The 19,521-nt window shown below is 32.6% G+C and overlaps 2 protein-coding genes across 5 annotated transcripts; one reads left to right on the forward strand and one right to left on the reverse strand.

The window, feature by feature from the left end:
* The first annotated feature begins 614 nt into the window (after nucleotides 1-614).
* On the forward strand, nucleotides 615-15,622 carry d4 (double PHD fingers d4). 4 transcript variants are annotated; one of them, XM_018545204.1, is made up of 9 exons: nucleotides 615-803; nucleotides 892-1,001; nucleotides 1,607-1,843; nucleotides 1,954-2,159; nucleotides 2,365-2,434; nucleotides 4,171-4,326; nucleotides 6,862-7,299; nucleotides 13,441-13,553; nucleotides 13,941-15,622. In XM_018545204.1, the coding sequence occupies exons 1-9, from the start codon at nucleotides 712-714 to the stop codon at nucleotides 14,070-14,072; spliced, it is 1,554 nt and encodes a 517-aa protein (XP_018400706.1). In that variant the 5' UTR covers nucleotides 615-711; the 3' UTR covers nucleotides 14,073-15,622. The 4 variants fall into 4 exon arrangements, with proteins under 4 accessions (XP_018400706.1, XP_018400707.1, XP_018400709.1 ...); XM_018545205.1 differs by lacking the exon at nucleotides 4,171-4,326 and having other exon boundaries at nucleotides 13,941-15,621; XM_018545207.1 differs by lacking the exons at nucleotides 13,441-13,553; nucleotides 13,941-15,622 and adding an exon at nucleotides 11,116-11,445.
* A 104-nt stretch (nucleotides 15,623-15,726) lies between these two features.
* Iyd (Iodotyrosine deiodinase) lies at nucleotides 15,727-19,192 on the reverse strand. Its single transcript, XM_018545208.1, has 4 exons — nucleotides 18,991-19,192; nucleotides 17,336-17,542; nucleotides 16,475-16,791; nucleotides 15,727-16,034 (listed from the first exon to the last, which is right to left on the reverse strand). The coding sequence occupies exons 1-4, from the start codon at nucleotides 19,166-19,168 to the stop codon at nucleotides 15,849-15,851; spliced, it is 888 nt and encodes a 295-aa protein (XP_018400710.1). The 5' UTR covers nucleotides 19,169-19,192; the 3' UTR covers nucleotides 15,727-15,848.
* Between the last annotated feature and the right edge of the window lie 329 nt (nucleotides 19,193-19,521).

Here is a 19,521-nt window from a genome sequence, read left to right on the forward strand (position 1 = left end):
AGCAACAAATTCTATGCATGAAACGTTTATTAGTCGTTAATCTTTCTCTTCCCGAATTATTTACGAATAATGCAATTCGTGAAAAACCGAGCGAGAGAGAGAGAGAGAGAGAGAGAGAGAGAGAGAGAGAGAGAGAGAGAGAGAGAGAGAAAAAAAAGAGAGAGAGAGAGAGAGAGAGAGAGAGAGAGAGAGTGAGTGCGTGCGTGTAATTGTCCGTCTTCATCTGTCTAACGGACTAATTATCGCATGGACATAAAGAAGATTGGAACCAAAAAATTATGGACATGGGAAGATTCGAATAACAAAATCATGGACATTACCGACCCGATCGTGGACATTGACTACATAGTTCATTGTCCACGTTTGTGGACATAGAGGCGCTTCAAAATAAAGTGACAGTCATGGTGACAGCCACTCTGGCCGCTCTTAACAATATATGCGCAAAATATTTTCTATCAATATTTTTCTTTTAATACAATAATAATTCTATGTATCATCAGTAACATTTATTGCTATTGTTCGAGTTATTATTAAAAAATGTATTTTCATCTCGTACATTTCGTACAGTGTGACATTTGATCATTGTAGTGTCACTTCCGGGAAGAAACCGGAGCGGCACTGAGGCCACTGAGTGGCATTACGAGGCGAGGAACGTAACGGGCAACAGGACTTGGTGCATGTGAAGGCGTCGTAAGCCAGAATTCACCAAAAATGACGACAGTGGCGATTTCTCCAGCCATGGCTCACAATAACAACGGAATAATACAAGTGGTGAACGAAAGTAATCTTAGCAAGATCGAGAGGTACGTATTTCCCTGTGTTATTCTAAAATAACCGCAAATACAGTTTATCGGGGAGCGGCCGAAAGATAACTATCGATCCGTTTTGTAGCTTCCTTAACGACACGGCTTACAGAGAAGCCATTGAGAATTCCTCCAATTATAATAGCCGATTATGTCGGGAACGACGTCTTCGCATGCCCTTCCTCGACTCGCAAACAGGTAAAATTCACGATCTTGTTTAATTTTATTCGCGATTGTTGTAAAATTAATTAACTGATGGATTTTAATAGTATTTTGGCATTGTTGATTTATCAGACTGATTCGTTGTAAACATCATATATAAATATTTATAATCTGGCTGAGAGAAAAATATGAAACAATTAATAATTGCCTTATAATTAGTTTATAAAGATTTGCTTAAAAAAATTGATTCTTTTTAATTACTATACTGAACAACTCCATCTAGGCTGCGTTTGGAAATATTACCAGAGTACCCCTGAGTATCATGTTATTCTTCTTTAACATTGGGTATACAACAAGGATAAGATAATACTCGGAGAAACCTGGGTGATATTTCCGAACGTAGCCCTAATTGAATAACAGTGTATTAATTTTTAATCGAGTTAAGTTTAAAATGGCAATACACAATACAAAGTATTTTATAAATAGAACAAAATTTATTAATTTATATTATAAGCATTAATAAATTTTTATGCTCTGGTGCTTATATTAAATTGTTATATATTATTTACAATTAAAATCTCTGCTAGAATTTATCGATGATTTTATTTTTAAATAGTATTATAATTTGTTTGAAATTGCAGGTGTTGCACAAAATCACTCTGCACTTTTTATGTCCTCGAGAGAAAGATTACCAGGCTTGTTACATGGTCAAATTTATACTTATCCAAGTAAACGATGGCGAAAGAAACGTCGACAATATTTAATGCACTATTTACATCCAAAACGAGGATTAAGAGGAGATACAGAAGATGGAACAGAAGGTGTAGAAACTATTATGCATGTAAATGATGATAGCAAAGATTCAGTGGCACTTAAAGGTAAATAAGATTGAACATCAAATTATATGTAAATATATTTTTATCAATATTAATTATTTTTATTTAGACAATTTAATCTTTCTTTTAAATAACAAATTGAATATTTTTAGATGAACATAGCAAAGATGCGTGGTATTATGACGAGCAAGATATGTTAGACATGGATGCTTATGAAGAACCTGATCCTGATAGTGATTATGATTATGAAGAGAGTTATAGCAGTAAACGAAAACGCAGAAAAACACGAGGAGGTGGTCACCATCCAGCTCGTAGTCATCCACCTACCACAGATAGTCCAGGCACCAAACGTACAAAAGTAAATTATAAATTAAATATAATCTAAGTAATAGATACTTTAAATGTAAAGTTCTCATGTATGTGTATATATATAATGAATCAATTCATATATATATTTTTTAAGAGAGAGCTATAAGGATATTATAAAGATTATAATTTACATGAATTTTGTTAATAATCTGATAAATAGTTACGGTTATAATAATGTTTTATTTAATATGCAGGGTGGTGGCCGTGGACGCAAAAAGACCAACTACGACTCTGTTGACACTGATAAACCGTTCGTTTGTGACCGTAAGTTTAATCATAGATACAACTACAAATGATCACTTCCTGTTATTAGTATATTATAAACTATTTTTATTATCGTTATTATCGTTTTGACATTTATTATTTCAAATAAGTTACAAATGGATGAATTTTTTGTTAACAAATTTGTTAATTTTGTCCTATATTCATCAATATATATTACATCTTGATTATGATATATAAAAGAATCTTTATTACCTTGAGCTTTTTATTATGATATATAAAATATAATATTATGGAAATTTGGAATAAATTGTTAAATATTGCATTTGAATATATGATAATATATATATAATTTTGTGAATATAATCTTGTGCAATGGGATAATCCAGGCAATGATAATTCAGATATGTAACAAACTATAATGCGGGAAGGTGCTTTCTAAGTCTTATTTTCTCATTACCGCGATAATTTAATATTGTTTGTTCAGAGAGGTAATATATATATTTATAAACATTTTCTTCAAGTCCAAATAGCAACACATACAAAAATTTGAATATAAGGATTTTATTGTGCGAAAAATCTATATTTTATTATTTTATTTTGTTTTTTACTCGAGTATGGGCAGTCATGGTATGATTCTGAGTGCAAGGCAGAGACTAGTTGTATGTTCCAAATATCCAAAACTTTGTGCATAAAAAGTATATGCTTTTTTATATTTATGCTCTTAAATATTTCTTTATATTTACTAATTGGATTAAAAATAATCAAATAATGGATGTAGTCCAAATATTTTATGTAAATAGCTTATAATTGTTCCATTGTGTTCGAATTAAAGATTTACCATATAGTCTAATTAAACTAACATTTTATCATTCAATTTTTGATAACTATATTTCTTAATTAAATAAAGCCAAGCAAATTACTAACATACTATGTCAATTAAAAGCTTGATTTTTATTTGGTACTTTACAATCATCACGTAACATTTACATTCATAATAAAATTGTTAAACCTGGAATCTCACTAATTTTTGTACAAGATGTATGAGAATTTATTTTTATATCTTCTTGGAAAAAACAGTTTACACACTTATTTATTATACTTATTATGCACAAATTATGGGATTCGATTATATTTAGCATAAACAAGCAAAAGGAAAAGATAAAAAAAGAATTAGAATAACTCTTTGAACAATCTCGATATTATTTGGAAGGAGTATAATAGTCATTACTAATTTGGTCAAACTTTTCCAGACATAAAGTCTATGAATTAACTCGAATGTGCCTGCAATCTGTTTACTTCTTGAAACCACTCCTGTTAGACTAGCAGATAATCTAAAGACATTTGGTCTGGTTATACTACGCTCGTGTTCTAGACACAATTTTAACAGAGCATTAAACTGATTTGTTGATTATCGAGCTAATGTTACCGGCCCAAATATCTTCGGACTAGCTCAACCTGCAATAATAACAGAGCAAGATTGTACTGGCTCACACTGTAGCGAGCTCATTCTGTAGGAGTACAAGCATCAAGCCTTGCATCGTATTAGTTTTGCTTCTTGGGCTGGAACTCCTTCACTGCTTGTCCACATATAGACTCGTAGGTGGATAGGGATGTGTACTGGTGCGGAAGGTGTGCAAATGCTATCCCTGACCCCGCCCTGTCAGCTTTACTGTCCCGTATTACCTCCCTTGATCGTCCGTTAAACAAAAGGTCTGTCTTATCATTGGACGTTGCATTGGATGGATTGCGGGAAAACAGTATTTGCACTTTTGCAGTATGCAGCGCACGGTATAAGACCAGACCCGGTCTGGTCTACCATTACGGTCATTCCCACTCTACTTCCTCCGGTGATCCTGCTAAGGAACTAAGTCCCAGTCCTGCCGAAGTTGAACCTAGGAGCGTTGCAGACACCGCTGCTTCGAACCAGCCAGGTTGGAGCCAAAATCAGCTCAGTTTTCTCACTTTCCTATAAGTCCGCGTTCTTTGCCTTGCCTTTAGCCTTTGCCTTTCCTCTTCCCATCGCTTCCTCCATTCGCCATTGTCTTCAATCTTATCCTAGTCATGCAACTACTCATCCGAGAATTTATCCCAATATAACAATTTAATATATATATATATATATACATTTTACATGTACTGCAAATGTGTGTGCATGCATTGCAAATAAGATATCGTGACATTTTTTCTTCTCTAATTTTTACAATTAATATTTTTATAAATATGTGTGTGTGGAATTTATACTTTTTTGCTATGTTCGATTATATATTATGTGTCAAGCTATTTATATATCATGGATATAAATGATATTCAAGCCAGTGTGATATAAGCGATTTTATTTTGCATAATTATTTGTATAGATCTTTAAGTATTTATATATATATTTTATATATAAAATATATATTATATATATAAAAGATATATTTTACACATAAAAATTGGAATGTTTTAATGAATGAGGAAGCGATAATTATTTGTGCTGCATGTATTTTGCAGTAGCATGCTTCTAAGACAGAATAGTGAAATGTTTTTTTTATCTCCTTTTATGTATAAGAGAGAAGAAAAACATCCTATAGGTTGGTATTCTGCGGCGCGATTACGACGTCGTGACTCTTGAGCGTTTTGTATGTGTGTATGCGTGTTTCTTTTTTATTCTCTTCTTTTTCTTTTATTAATAGCTCTTTTTTTTTTTTTAATCCTTATTTAGCATGATTATAGTTTTTACGAATGAGTCTAACAAGTGTAAGAGCCTCTTCTTTTCTTTGCTATTTTGACGCTTTTATTATTCCTAGAGCGATTTTGGCTTCGATTCTCCTATTAATGAATGTTGAGGCTTCGTTGAAAAATCAAATAGGTATCTTTGAAGTTACTAAGTAGCTACAATATGTTTGAAAAGCCGTTTGTTTATACCTGTCTGTACTTGGAATCGATATATCTCGTCGTTATATCTTGGATTTTGCTGCTGGTGATGGAATGTATTGACATATGCACTTTGTTATACTTACATATAATCAGATTTGTTTTCTTTGTCGTAACAGTCGGTTGAGTCTTGTGAAGTTTAGAATAATTGATTCCGTTATATGAAGATTGCAATAAAAAATAAATAAGCGTTACAGATTGCTTATGTGTATTTATGTACGTATATGCACATAAACAGATGTAGAGCAATTAGTTTGATATTATACAGAGTGTTCTATTTGTAATTATTACTTTTATCCATAAATACTTTCACCAATTTTGGGTCGATTTCTTTTATTTTAGCTTTTTACATTATAACTATTAAAGTAATTTCTATATTAGAAAACTATATTAAAATTAAAAAACTATATTAATTACAATTCTTAAGTTAAAATTAACATGAAATTCGCAAGTTGAGATTCAATTTTATAACGATTTATCTTTATATATCTAAAAATATATATCTTTAATATCTATATGATATATCTTTAATATCTAAAAAAAGATGAATATATACATATATGTATTGTAATATTCTTTCGATTTTTATGGGCGTCTTTTTTATTGTGATGTGATAAACTGGAGAGGACTCTGTATATATTCGGATAAACTCATCGAGTTGCAGTGTTGTGCAGTTACTAGATACAAATTTACGTACCTAGAAATTATCTCGAAGTTCTTTTTTTGATACCTATATTTAGGTACATTTTAGTTTTAGATGGTACAATTTTCTGTACTAAAATAGTTTTATCAAAAGTTTGTATTTTAAAAACTATTATCTAAATTGTATACAAACAAATAATGAAAAAAATTAAGGTTGAAATGTTTGTGATTTCTTTTTTATGTTATAATTTGAATAAATTTATTTACGCACTCAGATACTGTGTTGGCTTTTTGTAGACATTTTATAGTACATTATTAATTTATTTAATTATTCGAGCATTTTATATTTCATTATATTACTTTTTAATAATGAGTAAAAATGTTAATAAATGGACTATTTGAATAAAACTAATAAATGGCTTTATAAGTGTTACTTTATTTTATTTTATATGTTAAACTTACTTGCATAGAATGTTTATGTATGTACATATAAAGTACATGTAAAAAAAAAATAAAAGTACCTAGGTACTTTTAAGATACATTTTAGGTATTTATATATCTAGGTATTTTATTTTTCTAGTACTTGTACTTCGGTACATTTTTTCCAGAGTATCTATACTTGTACCTAGGTATTGAAAATAGAGTATCTTGCACAACACTGATCAGTTGTCTCAGATTCTATTCCGGGGATATTCCTGGCAAACTTCGACATAACTGAATCGATTATGAACGAAAAAAAGAGAGAACGAGAGAGAAAAAGAGAAAGTAAGAAAGAGTGCGAGAGAGAAAGAGAGAGTGAGAAAGAGTCGAATATGAATTTGTCTATTGTCTATTATAAAGCCAGTGTGCATGGTCATCAGCTTGTGACGGCAAAGCGCAACTGGGTATGTTGATCGGTTTGTGATCAGGTGGTACACGTCGGGGTCGTCAGAACGCTACTTCCTCGAATACCTCGAGTCCTTCCCCGGCGGCGCCTACCGCCGCACCCACTACGGGAACGGCGTCGCAACCACAGCAATCGCAGCAGCAGCAGCAGCTGCAATCGACCGTGCAGACGCCCGTTGCTCCGGCTTCACCCACCATCCCGGCGACCAAAGAAGATCATCTGCCGGCGGTATCTTCGCCCGGTGGTACCGCCGTCTCTTCGTTGCCGCCTGTGGAAACTGCAGGCTCCACGGGCGGACCGCCTACACCTGGAGGACCATCCACAGAGAAGAAGATTGGCGGAAAGTCGTCAGCGGCGCAACCGTCCCCGTATTGCGACTTCTGCCTGGGTGATGCACGTGAAAACAAGAAGACCGGTGGTTCTGAGGAGCTGGTGTCGTGCAGCGATTGCGGCCGCTCAGGTAAGCCAGAGGAAAAGATCAAGCGCAAGTACACCCGGCGAGCGAATCACAATTAACTCGCACTGTCGCCGGCGTGCGACGATAATGATGATTACTACAACGATGACGATGACGATGACGAAAACGTAGACGATGACGATGACGTTGACGTTGACGTTGACGTTGACGATGACGATAACAATGACGATGATGACGATGACGATGGTAATCACGTAGCCACATGTATTCATTGAAATCAATATATTCTGGATCGGAGGTGAGAGCCGTACGTTTCTACGGACGGTAGTTCTATTTTCTACGTCTCTTTGCGAGCCTATCGCGCATTGCGTTCTGTGCATACATAGCCAAATACAACTCAAAAAAGAAGAAAGAAAAAAGGAATTAATTTGTTGCAATATCTTGCGTACGCTTCCTCGCGATACGCGCGAATGTGCAAAGTGATCAGCAGTTTATTTACGAGATGTACATGATTTAGACTCGATTTCATCAATGTAAGATTAATTTTATTTTGATTCTATTTACTGTTTATTGGTTTCTAATAGAATTAAAAGAATTCTAAAAATTAGAAGAAGATAACAGTAAATTAATGTTGATCTTACATTGGTGGAACCGATGTTTTAATAGGTTGATTGATAAGTCTTTTTAGAATGATACAGTGGTGTTATCACCTTCAATGCGCAGTGAATTTTCAGTAGTGCAAACCTTCAACTTCTCACTAATGTGGCTGCGTTCCGTTAACTAGCTTATTGCCAGTTCTAGCAGCATGATGTCACTGTAGTGTGCTGAAGCAAGCGTTCCATTTTCGTAAATGTACTGCCAGTATACTATGAAATGATAGTACGGAACGTTACTTCCAGTACTGCGTGTAACTGATACATAAATATAACCAACTAATTTTTATCGATAATTTCAGCAAATATAGCTGTATCAGTCAATATTGTATGTATTATTTGTATTGACTTAAGTTCCAATGAGTCTGATAATGATTCCGATGAAATGGAGGAAATTTTAATATTATTAATGAAAGATAGAACACATTATATACCAAGAATGCGATGTAAGAGGTATGTAGAAGATGTAGTATCTTTTAATACACTGACGGACAATTTAAGATTCATTTTCAATATTTTTTTATAATTTTTAATTTTATGTAATGGTATATACATATTTCTATGATTACTAAAGTATCTATATTATATTTATTTCAGACTAAATACTTTTTATTTTGTATTGGACTTAATAGTATCGTATTCTTTGTTATTTTTAGCATCCAATAAAGATATAGTTTCTTTCGCCATTTTGTACTGGGACTGCTGCAGCTTTCCAGCCGCAGTAGCCGCAGTAAGAAATGATGACAAAATCTCTGACGTCATTATTCCATCGCAGTGCTATCGTAGCTTACTGTGATGGATATTGGAACAAACTTTACAGTGCTGCCAGTACTAGCAGTGATTTATGGAACGCAGCCACAGTTGCAATGACAATCAGTATATTTGACAGCCATCGAAAACACATAATCTCTGATATTTTGTAAAAATGGAAAAAACTGAAATTCGTACAGTGATAAAGTATTTCTATTTGAAAGGTAACCGCAAGAAATAATTGAGGACTTCCAAAAAACTTTGAGGGAGTTTGTTCCATCGAATGCAACCGTATATAACTGAATTACTGAATTTAAAGGTGGTTGTATCAGAGCATATCGGACGCACGACGCAATAGTCGTTCAAATAAGGTGACTATACCAGAAATGAGTCAAAAAATCCATGATATCGTGTTGGATAATCCCAAAATGAAATTGCGTGAACTAGCTGTGGTTGTGGGCATCTCATCTGAACATGTGTTCAATATCCTATATGAACATTTGCATGAGAAAGCTAGCTGCAAGATGAGTGCCGCGATTGCTAACAATCGATCAAAAACATAAACGAGTTCACACTTCTCATTGTTTGGACATGTTTAGGCGCAAATTAAAGGAATTTTTGCGTTGATACATAACCGTTGATAAAACATAGATCCACCATTATACATCGAAACAATAGTCGGCACAATGGGTTGTAGAGGGTGGAAGTGCTTCGAAGCGATCAAAGACGCAACAATTGGCTGGAAAGGTTCTGGCCACTGTGTTTTGGGATGCACATGGAATAATCCTCATCGAATATCTTGAAAAAGGAAGAACAATCACAGGAGAATATTAGGCATCATTGTTGGACCAATAAAATAAAAAAAACGGCCTTATTTAGCGAAGAAAAAAATTTTCTTTCTTCTACTTGTTTCCAAATCTTAAAAGATGACTCCAGAGAAAGAAATTTACTTCAAATGAGGAGGTTGAATGGGAAACAGACGCACATTTTGATAGTTTAGAAACTTGTTATTTGGAAGGCTTAAAAAAAGTTAAAAACTCATTGGACTCGGTGTATTGAGCTAAAAGGAGATTATGTTGAAGACTAAAGTTGAGTTTTGCTAACAAAATGTTTTTTTTATTTTCATTCTAAGGACTTATTAATCAACCTGGTACTTAGTTACGCGATGATTTAATCGGTAACTCGATGTTGAAGCGTTACGGAGAATATTGGGTATATACATATATATAATGTATATATACACGTGTTTATGCTATATATAATCGTTTATACTTCCATGTTTCAGCTGTTAATATCGTGAAAGACATTAAGTAATTCGTTAATTTTACGAGCAAGCAAGCAAGCAAGCGTACGTGCCCTTCCTTACGCAAAGAGGATCTCGCTGTTCTTCATTCGTGTATTCCAAACGTACCTACAATTGTTAAACGTGCAATCGAGATGTTTAGGATTATCTGTTACATTTGTATAATCCTTTTTTGCTTTTTCGTTAATGCGTTAATTACGAACGAACGGTATATGTACACGTAGCCGTCAAAAGTGTGAAGTGTCCATTATCAGCTTTTACAGATCACGTCTCTTTAATATGCCTTAGATTTACCGAGATACGGGAGATAACTTTTTGAGTTGTATAGGGTTACAGTTGTCGTGTGACGCATTTTGTCACTGCCGCTGAGGGTAGTAGAAAGCCATGCTGTTGCAACTGGGTGCAATAATTAAAGAAGAAAAACATTCAATTATATGCACAGTGTAGATCAAACGGTTACGAGCTTTACATACACTAGTCAAGGCGAGGAATACAAAACATCGTTTTGTCAATGGTGCAACTTGTCGCATCTGAGTAATAGGAATTTTCAGGAATTCCTTTACTACGCGAATTTGCTGTGATTTTATAGTATCTCAATGATTAGTTCTAAGATATATTGAATCGATAACGCGTAATTATCATGAGAAAAAAAGAAGATACGAAATTAAAAGTCTTCATCTGAAGTCAAATTTTCGTCGCGTGTGTGTATGCGTGATTGGATATCGGTAGCAAATCGATCGTCTTTTTTTTTTTTTTGGGGAATTATACGCAAATTTGTTGAAATTCCTGTTGCACAGTACCACCAGAGCACGTATTGAGGAGGATGTGTTTGTCTTCTGTTTGACAGTGTATTCCGATATTTTCATTATTGTGTTAGAAATCAAAAGAGAAGGAGGCGACGCACGGCGTGAAAAACGCACCGGCAGGTTTAGAAGAATTTTAGATGCAATATATATATAAATATATATATATACATATACTTTATATATCCAGCACAATCATGAGAATCGTTTTAATGAAAGCAACGTATTTATTGTAAGATAACGAGAAGTGTTGATCGCGTCACATTTCAATATTTCTACGTTTTCCGAACGCTTGTAAATATATAGTACTTTGGTGGCTTTGCGTTTGTTGAATATTATGAGGTTTTAGATGATACGAGCTAAGAGCGCAGCGCAGAAAAAGGAATAACGAAAGAGAAGAGAGTGCAATTCTAAGAATCTCCGTACCTTCCGCGACTTTGAGAGGATTTTGAAAAATTAAGTAACGATCGAGTAGGAATGATGTTTTATCTATTACGATAATTTTGATTGATACTTGTTTGATGACTTGTTTATGTGTTCATTATATTTATTTTTCTAATCGAAAAATAAATCTCTCTGTATCTCCCAGAAGTGGAGCAAGGATTTATAGAAATGAGAGAGACGTTCGTTATAACGTGAGATATACGTTTTACGTAGCCGTGTAAAAGTCTTTTGTTGAATAGCAAAACTATGTATTTTGAGTAACAATTTGTCTCTTAGACAATCTTTATTATCTTAGACAACTTATTACTCAAGAAGCCTCATTTTACATTCTCACATAAGCTAGTTACGATTATTGATGTTCTCCATGTAGAGCGCTATGTGTGAGATGGTATTCTGAGGTAGAGAATTAATTTTTTAATTGTATAACAGAATGTTAAATGTGTATCGCGATGATGTATCGGATTTCGTTGTAAAGATAACAAAAAGGAAAAACGCGATCGCGCGCGTTCTTGTTTAATCAGAACTGCTCGTTAATTTTTTCTGATATGTCGCACATTCCATTGTATCTGCCGCTCTTAATTACCTTTAGTTGTGGGCATTAGCTTTTCCGATCTAATATAGTATAACCGCTCCCTTTGCTATTACTGTTATTTGTAATGACGCAATATATTTATTAAATATTTAACAAGCAAGACGAAGATAATGGGATAAAGCTACACTTTTACAGATCATAAAAGAAATTCTTTTCACTACCGAATGTTTTTAGTTAGGTACCTTTCTAACGATTGCGTCACACATAAACGTGACTAATATCTTCTTGTAGAAATCTGACATAGCTTAGTTTTGTACAAGCTTTGATACTCGTACAAATATCATTTGATTAGGGGTAACGAGATACCGTGTATGAAATTTAATGTAATACCTTATGAGTTTTTCAAGCATGAAAAACGCAAGAATGGCGTTAAAACTAAACTCGAATTATTTTATATATTTTTTAATTATATAGGCATATTGCAGTTTTACATGTCGCTTACTCTACACTCATACGCTACATAAGTTGTAACGTCGTACAACTTATTTATTTCGCACGCGCGTACGTGTACGATGTTTTTTTATATTGACTTTTGAAATCTTTGGAAATGATTTACAGTTGTGAACCAATCGTCTTCGTTAATCGTAAAGCTTCATGTTACAGAGTACTTTTTAATATACATATATTATGTAACTCGAGTATAGAAGGCTATCGACAAAGATATGTTACAGCTTCTTTACATATAACATACGATACAACCGTAGAATATTCTATTATTTAATATGGTATAGCTAATATGGCAGACTAGAGGGTACTGCGTTTTAATTTCTTGTATAAATTAATATTACATTATCCCTAGATTGTCGTAAGAAAAACTCACATGGTATAAAAACAATGGAAGCATGCAGATATATAGTTCCTCCTTGTTATATATAAAATTGAAGATTTGTTATTAGGCAGTTTTAATTAAGCAATACCCAATGAGGCTTATAAATATAGTATTTAAGTCACACTAGTTATATATAAGTATATATATATATATGTGGCTTCATATATATATATATAAATATATATAAAGAATGTGATACGTTATATGAGTTGCGTGTTGTGTGTATGGCAATGAAAGAAAGAGAGAATTTGCGAGAGAACGCGAAGGAGTGAAAGAGAGCGAAAGAAAGAGAGAAGGAGCGAGGGAGAGTGTGCATCTGCGACGTTTATATTGTGCTGCGCAAGAAAGAACGTGAACTATTCCAAGGTACGCCCTGCTATTACTTACCACCTATTATTCCAAATAATAACAGTATGTTCAAAATGCAACATCAAAAAAAAAAAAAAAGGAAATTACAGATATCATGAAATAAAATATTCTGTGCGGAAACATGAGGACGTATCATTATTCCGGACGTTTTTAGTGCTGAGGAAAGGTGAAAGACATAAAGAGTCGTACTTTTGTGGACCAAATTTCTTCATGCTCTTTCTTTCTTTTACATGTATAAAAAAAAAATTTGATTTGACGATGAGAAAGCATCAAAAAGTAAATGATTTGTGGAAAAAAATTTAAGAAATGAACAATAGCTTGGAGTTCACTGTTCTTCGGCACAAGATAACTGTCCTGGCACCTTTCTACTCGCATCCCACGACAGACTCCTCGTTCCATCCCAATACGTGTTCCTTGACGTGCGTACGTTCTTGTTATAGGGCATCCAACTTGTTTGCAATTCACTGCAAACATGATCGTTTCTGTTCGCAAGTACAGGTGGCAGTGTATCGAATGCAAATGTTGCTCTATTTGCGGCACTTCGGACAACGATGTAAGTATCTATTCCGCAATCTCTTTCACAGGTTCTCGCGTAACGCGTAACGCGATGAGTTTGGACGGTAATAGACGCACGCGAGCGAGAAGTACGAATAATATACGATATTGATCTAGATTTCATCATAAGAGAATCGAATTATTGGAGAATCTTTTCGGATTGTCACATTACGGTCACATTTTTAAACAATCTCGACTCGTATCTTAAATAATTCTAACGTTTATTCGCGCGCTAAAAGACGGATCCGAGTTTAACGCGCTGTCAGACGGATTTATCGACGTTGGAATTTGCAAGAACCGTTGAAAATAAATGTATTAATGTTATGCGCTTTACACGACCATGGATTGATTTGATATTAACGGTATATTTGGCGAACTAAAATAGGATCAGTTGCTGTTCTGTGACGACTGTGATCGTGGCTACCACATGTATTGTCTGGCTCCGCCTCTTGCGTCACCTCCCGAGGGCTCCTGGTCTTGCCGCCTATGCATAGCCGAATTTCATCACCGTGATTAAGTCCACTTTCATAGATAAGTCACGGAGCTATCCATATTTGGTGTGGTATAGCGGTCATCTTATTAGGAGAATTAGGAGAGTATTCACGGGCTCATCCATATATAGTATTAAACGGCGTTTACACACCGGCAAATTTGTTCGAGAAGAAGAAAAGAAACACTGAAAGGCAACTTCATCGATTTACTATTTATTACGAAATTTGCATTGATCATCAATTACCCGGTTAAATTATGTTAATGATAATGATAATAATAATTAGGAGGATACGTTTATATAGCATACTACATTAGATATCTCAGGCACTGGTGATCTCAACGAGATAAAGATGTAAGGAAACACGTATTTATAATTTAATTGAGGTAGCTTCTACGAATAGATATGTATAATAAAGATATGCCGCAATCCAACTATTAGCAAGGTTCCATAAGTGGAACGGAGACAAAGAGATTACTAATTTTAAAGACAAAGACGGAGTTCGATTTAACCGATGATGTTAGATTTTACATTCGTACTGAACAAAGTGTATTTTTTGCTCATTTTAGAAATTGACGCAGTGTATATACACTTTACAGCGATATTACTAATTACGTGAATGAACGAAACGAACGATAAAGATTTAATTAAAGATCGCTAAATAGGACAATACTCTCCTAGTTCTAGAATCTACTCTACTCTTAGTCAATGATATTTGAAATTTTGTTGCTTTCCGAACTTTTGCAGTTGCTTAAATTTAACGAGAAAATTTGGCGATCTCTCGAATTTTCATACTAACTCTTATAGCTCCTCGCTATCGACTTTGGCTCGGGCCGCGTTTCATAAAAAAAAAGGAATACGGAAAAGAAAGAATTCATATTCTAGATCATGATATTAATAGTATTTGTTCCATGAATAGTGATAAATAGAATATTATCTGTTTCTCTGTATGTATCATGATACTAAAAGCTTTTACACATAGCTATTAGTAGCGGACATAGCTGTCATATACAGACTTGCAGTACTGAAAGAAAATTATATTCTACATGTTCTTCGTCATTTATAGCTCAGTATTTTTATATTTTATATATTAAATGTACTTAATTTAAGACGGCGCTGTGGGTGATATTTGGTACATATATTTTCGTTGATTAATATAAAATTTCATTTTACAATTTATCGATCTTACACGCCTAATTGTATTGTCGTTAGATACACTCAAATTTCTATCGACTCACTTTTAAGTTCCCCTTTTCTGATTAGAGCGACGACGGATTTATATTTTATATTGCTTATTTTTAACATTATATGTACACAAATTTGAAAATAAACATTAGTTTATACCAACCGGATTATTAAGTTTAGAGCAGTCTTATTGCGTGCCATTGTATACTTTTTATTCGACTCTCTCTCTACAGGAGAGAGAAATATAACAAACAATATGACTCACGAACAGGTGCTATATTTCAGGGATTAGCTTTTTTTTCGAATGTTACGATTACTTTGTAATATTGGCAGCGATGTTTTAAGCCAAGGGGCACTACATTCTACGATTATAGTAAATACTATTCATAAAATTGTAATGTAAGATATTAAAAAAAAAAGTTAGTAATCCGAAAAATATAACATTTTTCATAAAAATAGCATTAACATAAATACATGTTGGATTGTTTATTTCAAATACTCCCATTCTCGTTTTTCCATGTAAATAAAGAAACATATGAAATATTAATTCTTTCAATATTTTTTTAGCGCATCAAACAATAGCTGTAAGGCATCAATTGTGTGTAATTTATACTTCCGTTAATCGATCTCGACTAGGATCTCAGTTAGATCTTTCCTCTGTAAATCGGGTACAGTAGCGTCTTTAGCTGGATAACCGACTGGCAGAAGTAACACGAGCTTCTCGTTGGTTGGACGTCCAAGGATATTGCGTATTGCCGGTCCGCAGTTCATTGGTGTAGACGTAAGAGTTACCAAACCGGCGTACTATATTTAAAAATAATATGCAATAAATTAAGTTAAATATAAACGCAATCATTACATAAATGAAGTATCACAAAGTTTATAAGATACAGTTCGTTATGAGGCGTTTTAAAATCTTAATAATATTTGATCAGAGATTATTTTTTAGACCAGTACTTCCTTCTATCTGATACGTTAATTTGTTTTAGTTATGTATTTGATTTTTTGTAAATTGTGAAAAAAAATTCTTCGCAGAAAAAAGATTTGTTTTGACATAATCTTTGATAAAATCAATACAATTTTAATAAATTAATAAAATAGTTATGATAGATAATATATATATATGTAGATTAATGACTTGACATATATATGTATGATGGAAATCATCAAATTATTATGTTCATTATGACTCATGAAATTGTCTCTATGTATAATATTAGTGGCAAGAAAATATTTTAATTCACCTGTATAGCAGTAATGAGAATTCCACACGCGATAGAAACGCTCAATTCATGGTAGTAATGAATCTTTTTCTGTCCATTTGGCAAAATACCATAAGCTTGCTTGAACACAAGTATCAAGTACGGAGCTGTGGTGAGGTAATCCTTTATCCAGTTAGTCCTTAGCGGAGTTAAGTCAGTGGTCCACTTTATACCCATCCTCTTTTTGTAATTGATTTCTTCCTCTCGCTCTACGATATCTCTGATGTTTGATTTCGTAATCCGATCGGATATCGCAATAAAAGTCCATGGCTCTGTATGCGCACCGCTAGGAGCAGTACCTAAATAAAAAAAAGAAGTACTTGAAAAGACGAGATGTACACTGTGAAAAAAATACTAAATTTTAATAAATATGTCTTTTTGAATGGTCCTATAGCGGAATATTTAAAATAAATATAAACACATATTTATTAGATCCAAGAACCATTAGTTTGATTCAATTCTATCATTTTTTTCATTTATTTAAATATTTATTTACCGTAAGTAAATATTTCGCTAGGATTATATTTAAAGAAATATTTATTAAAATTTTTAACAAATTTTTTTCTCAGTAGATATATATAAGTATCTCGAATCAACTTATTTCAAGTACTTCTAATATTCTAGAATCACTATTGATAGTATTATAATTTAATTTTGATAATTTAACGCATATATATAATTTATGCTTTGAATTATTTTTTCTTTCTTTTTATTTCTACAATAGCTATTCACATTTTAACATATTTGAAACACTGTATTTTAATTCTTTAATTATGCAGTGTTTCCTGAATTTTAATTTTGAACCTTGAAAGAAATTTTACTTGGTAAGTATCACCGAAATACCTGCGGCTCTTATAAGTTCACGGATAACTTCCTTCGGAACGGGATCTTCGCTAAAGAATCTTAAGGTTCGCCTCGCTGCAGCTATTCGATAAAATTCTGTTGCACGAGCTAATAATTCCTTTTCGGATTTTCGGACGTTATGGTATGGTATGTGCTTAAGATCGTGTGATAAAGCCGGTTCCACCTCAAACGATCGTTCATTCACTTCTGGAAGACAATAATATGGAGAAAGTTTTATCTTATCAAAATATTCTTATCGTAAAATGTGTATAATTAATATATATTCTACGGACGAATTGATAGAGACACAGCAGAGAAAAAAAGAAAATTCAAACATTGTATTCATTCCGACAGAAGGAAATTACAATATTTAATATATATATATATAATATGAAAAAAAGAATTTTAGGTTCTCTTTCTAAAATCGAAAATGGAATAAGAATCTGCACATAATGTAATGGCGAGGTGGGTTTTTTTAACATTAGAACTATCAACAAATAATTATTTTAACTATTTAAATTTATTATTGTACTAATTTGGAACGTAAAAGTTTATAGCAATAAAAACTTTAAAATTTAAACGGCTTTATAATTTTATTTAAAAAATAAAGAAATTTATATTTTATAAAAAAGATTTTAAATCTTTAAGTTTTTATACATAGTATATAGAAAAAACTTATATGAGATGGACAAAATAAGAAATTTTTTTTCACTTAATTCGTAAGCCTGTCTAAAAAAAATTGTAAACATTTTTAATCTTCTAATACGTGAAAGCTTAAAATTTTCCCTACTAAATTGTTTTTAAAAATAGATAAGATTTTTTATTATTAAATTATCGCGGAGCATTTCGACTTTGATTGCTTGTAATTCCGTTGATGAAAGTTATGCATATTGCAATGAAAGAACATATTTTTAAAACTGAAATTTTGTTGTAAGTGTGATCTAAATAAAATAGGGCTACAGATTTTTGTTTTTCGACTCAATATATATTTTTTTAAAACAAAGAATAAATGGTAAAATTAATTTATCAATTTCATCATTTATATTGCAATAAAAGTCATAAAAAATCTTAGAAAAGGTACCAAGGAGAATAATCAAAATAACGTCATATTGACCGAACTTAGTCATTTTTTGATCATAATAAAAATCTCGATATCAGACGATAAAATAAAAAGGATGACAGTAAAAAAAAAGTTAATATAAAGTCATTTTTAAGTCATCTGAAATCGAGATTTTTATCATGATCAAAAAATGACTAAATTCGGTCAATATGACGTCAAATTAACATTATTTTAATTGTCTCGTTCTCCTTGGAGCTGTTATAAATCAGATTTAAAAAAATCTCACAAATCAGTTATTTATTAACTATTTTTTGATAGTTGTAAAACATAAAAATTACATAATTTCTGATCATTAACTTAAAACTTAATATATTAATCATTAGTTTTTGACTCTTGTCATTTTTTAAATTATCGTTATTATATTCATTGCGATATGTAAATCTTCATCACAATAAAACAGCCCATTTTAAGATTTTAAGTAAAAAAGTCTAATATTTTTCGCCATTTCTTCGTGGATTTTTCCGAAATGAAATGAATGTAACTGACACTTGTCCTCTCAACGTTTTATACGTAAAAGTATCCGCTGCGACATTACTTTCACTTGAATCCGTAGATTCCTCGGTTGTCGTTAATGACGTTAATACACTTGTCCCACTTTGCACAGTTCTCCTGATCGATTGTTTGAAGAATTTTTGAAATAAAATGAACGATACGATACCAATGATTATATGATAAAAGTATTTAATCGTAAAGGGCAAGTATTCAGCGAACATTTCTACGCACGTTATAGTTGGTTATACGACTCTTCACACGTAACTGATTTACTATCGAGTGGGACAATGATATATAGCCAATGTAAGTTGCACGAAAGATAAAATGAAATGTCAATGACTGCATTCAGTAAAAAAAGCAGCTTTGCAACTGTTGCAAAATTTTTTATATGATTGACTTTATTGTATAAATGTATATATAATATGTAACAAATGTATATAAACTGGTCAATTACAAAATCTTAGAATAGTTGTAGAATTATTTTTTCTGTTAAATGCAGTCGGAGACATTTACTATCATCATCTCAAAAACATCGAATGTGTACGCACAGTTTTAATTCAGACGTGAGCTATGC

Source organism: Cyphomyrmex costatus, unplaced genomic scaffold (genome assembly GCF_001594065.2).
Source record: "Cyphomyrmex costatus isolate MS0001 unplaced genomic scaffold, Ccosl1.0 scaffold480, whole genome shotgun sequence".
In the NCBI taxonomy this organism is placed as follows: domain Eukaryota; kingdom Metazoa; phylum Arthropoda; class Insecta; order Hymenoptera; family Formicidae; genus Cyphomyrmex; species Cyphomyrmex costatus.

Excerpts from the sequence above, each read along its gene's own strand:
- d4 (XM_018545204.1), top strand. The coding sequence starts at position 712 with ATGACGACAGTGGCGATTTCTCCAGCCATGGCTCACAATAACAACGGA. Across the intron at positions 2,160-2,364 it reads CAGGCACCAAACGTACAAAA|GGTGGTGGCCGTGGACGCAA; the intron begins GTAAATTATAAA and ends TTTAATATGCAG. Across the intron at positions 7,300-13,440 it reads CAGCGATTGCGGCCGCTCAG|GGCATCCAACTTGTTTGCAA; the intron begins GTAAGCCAGAGG and ends TTCTTGTTATAG.
- Iyd (XM_018545208.1), bottom strand. The coding sequence starts at position 19,168 with ATGTTCGCTGAATACTTGCCCTTTACGATTAAATACTTTTATCATATA. Across the intron at positions 17,543-18,990 it reads ATCTACGGATTCAAGTGAAA|AAGTGAATGAACGATCGTTT; the intron begins GTAATGTCGCAG and ends ATTGTCTTCCAG. Across the intron at positions 16,792-17,335 it reads TGAACTTATAAGAGCCGCAG|GTACTGCTCCTAGCGGTGCG; the intron begins GTATTTCGGTGA and ends TTTTTTATTTAG.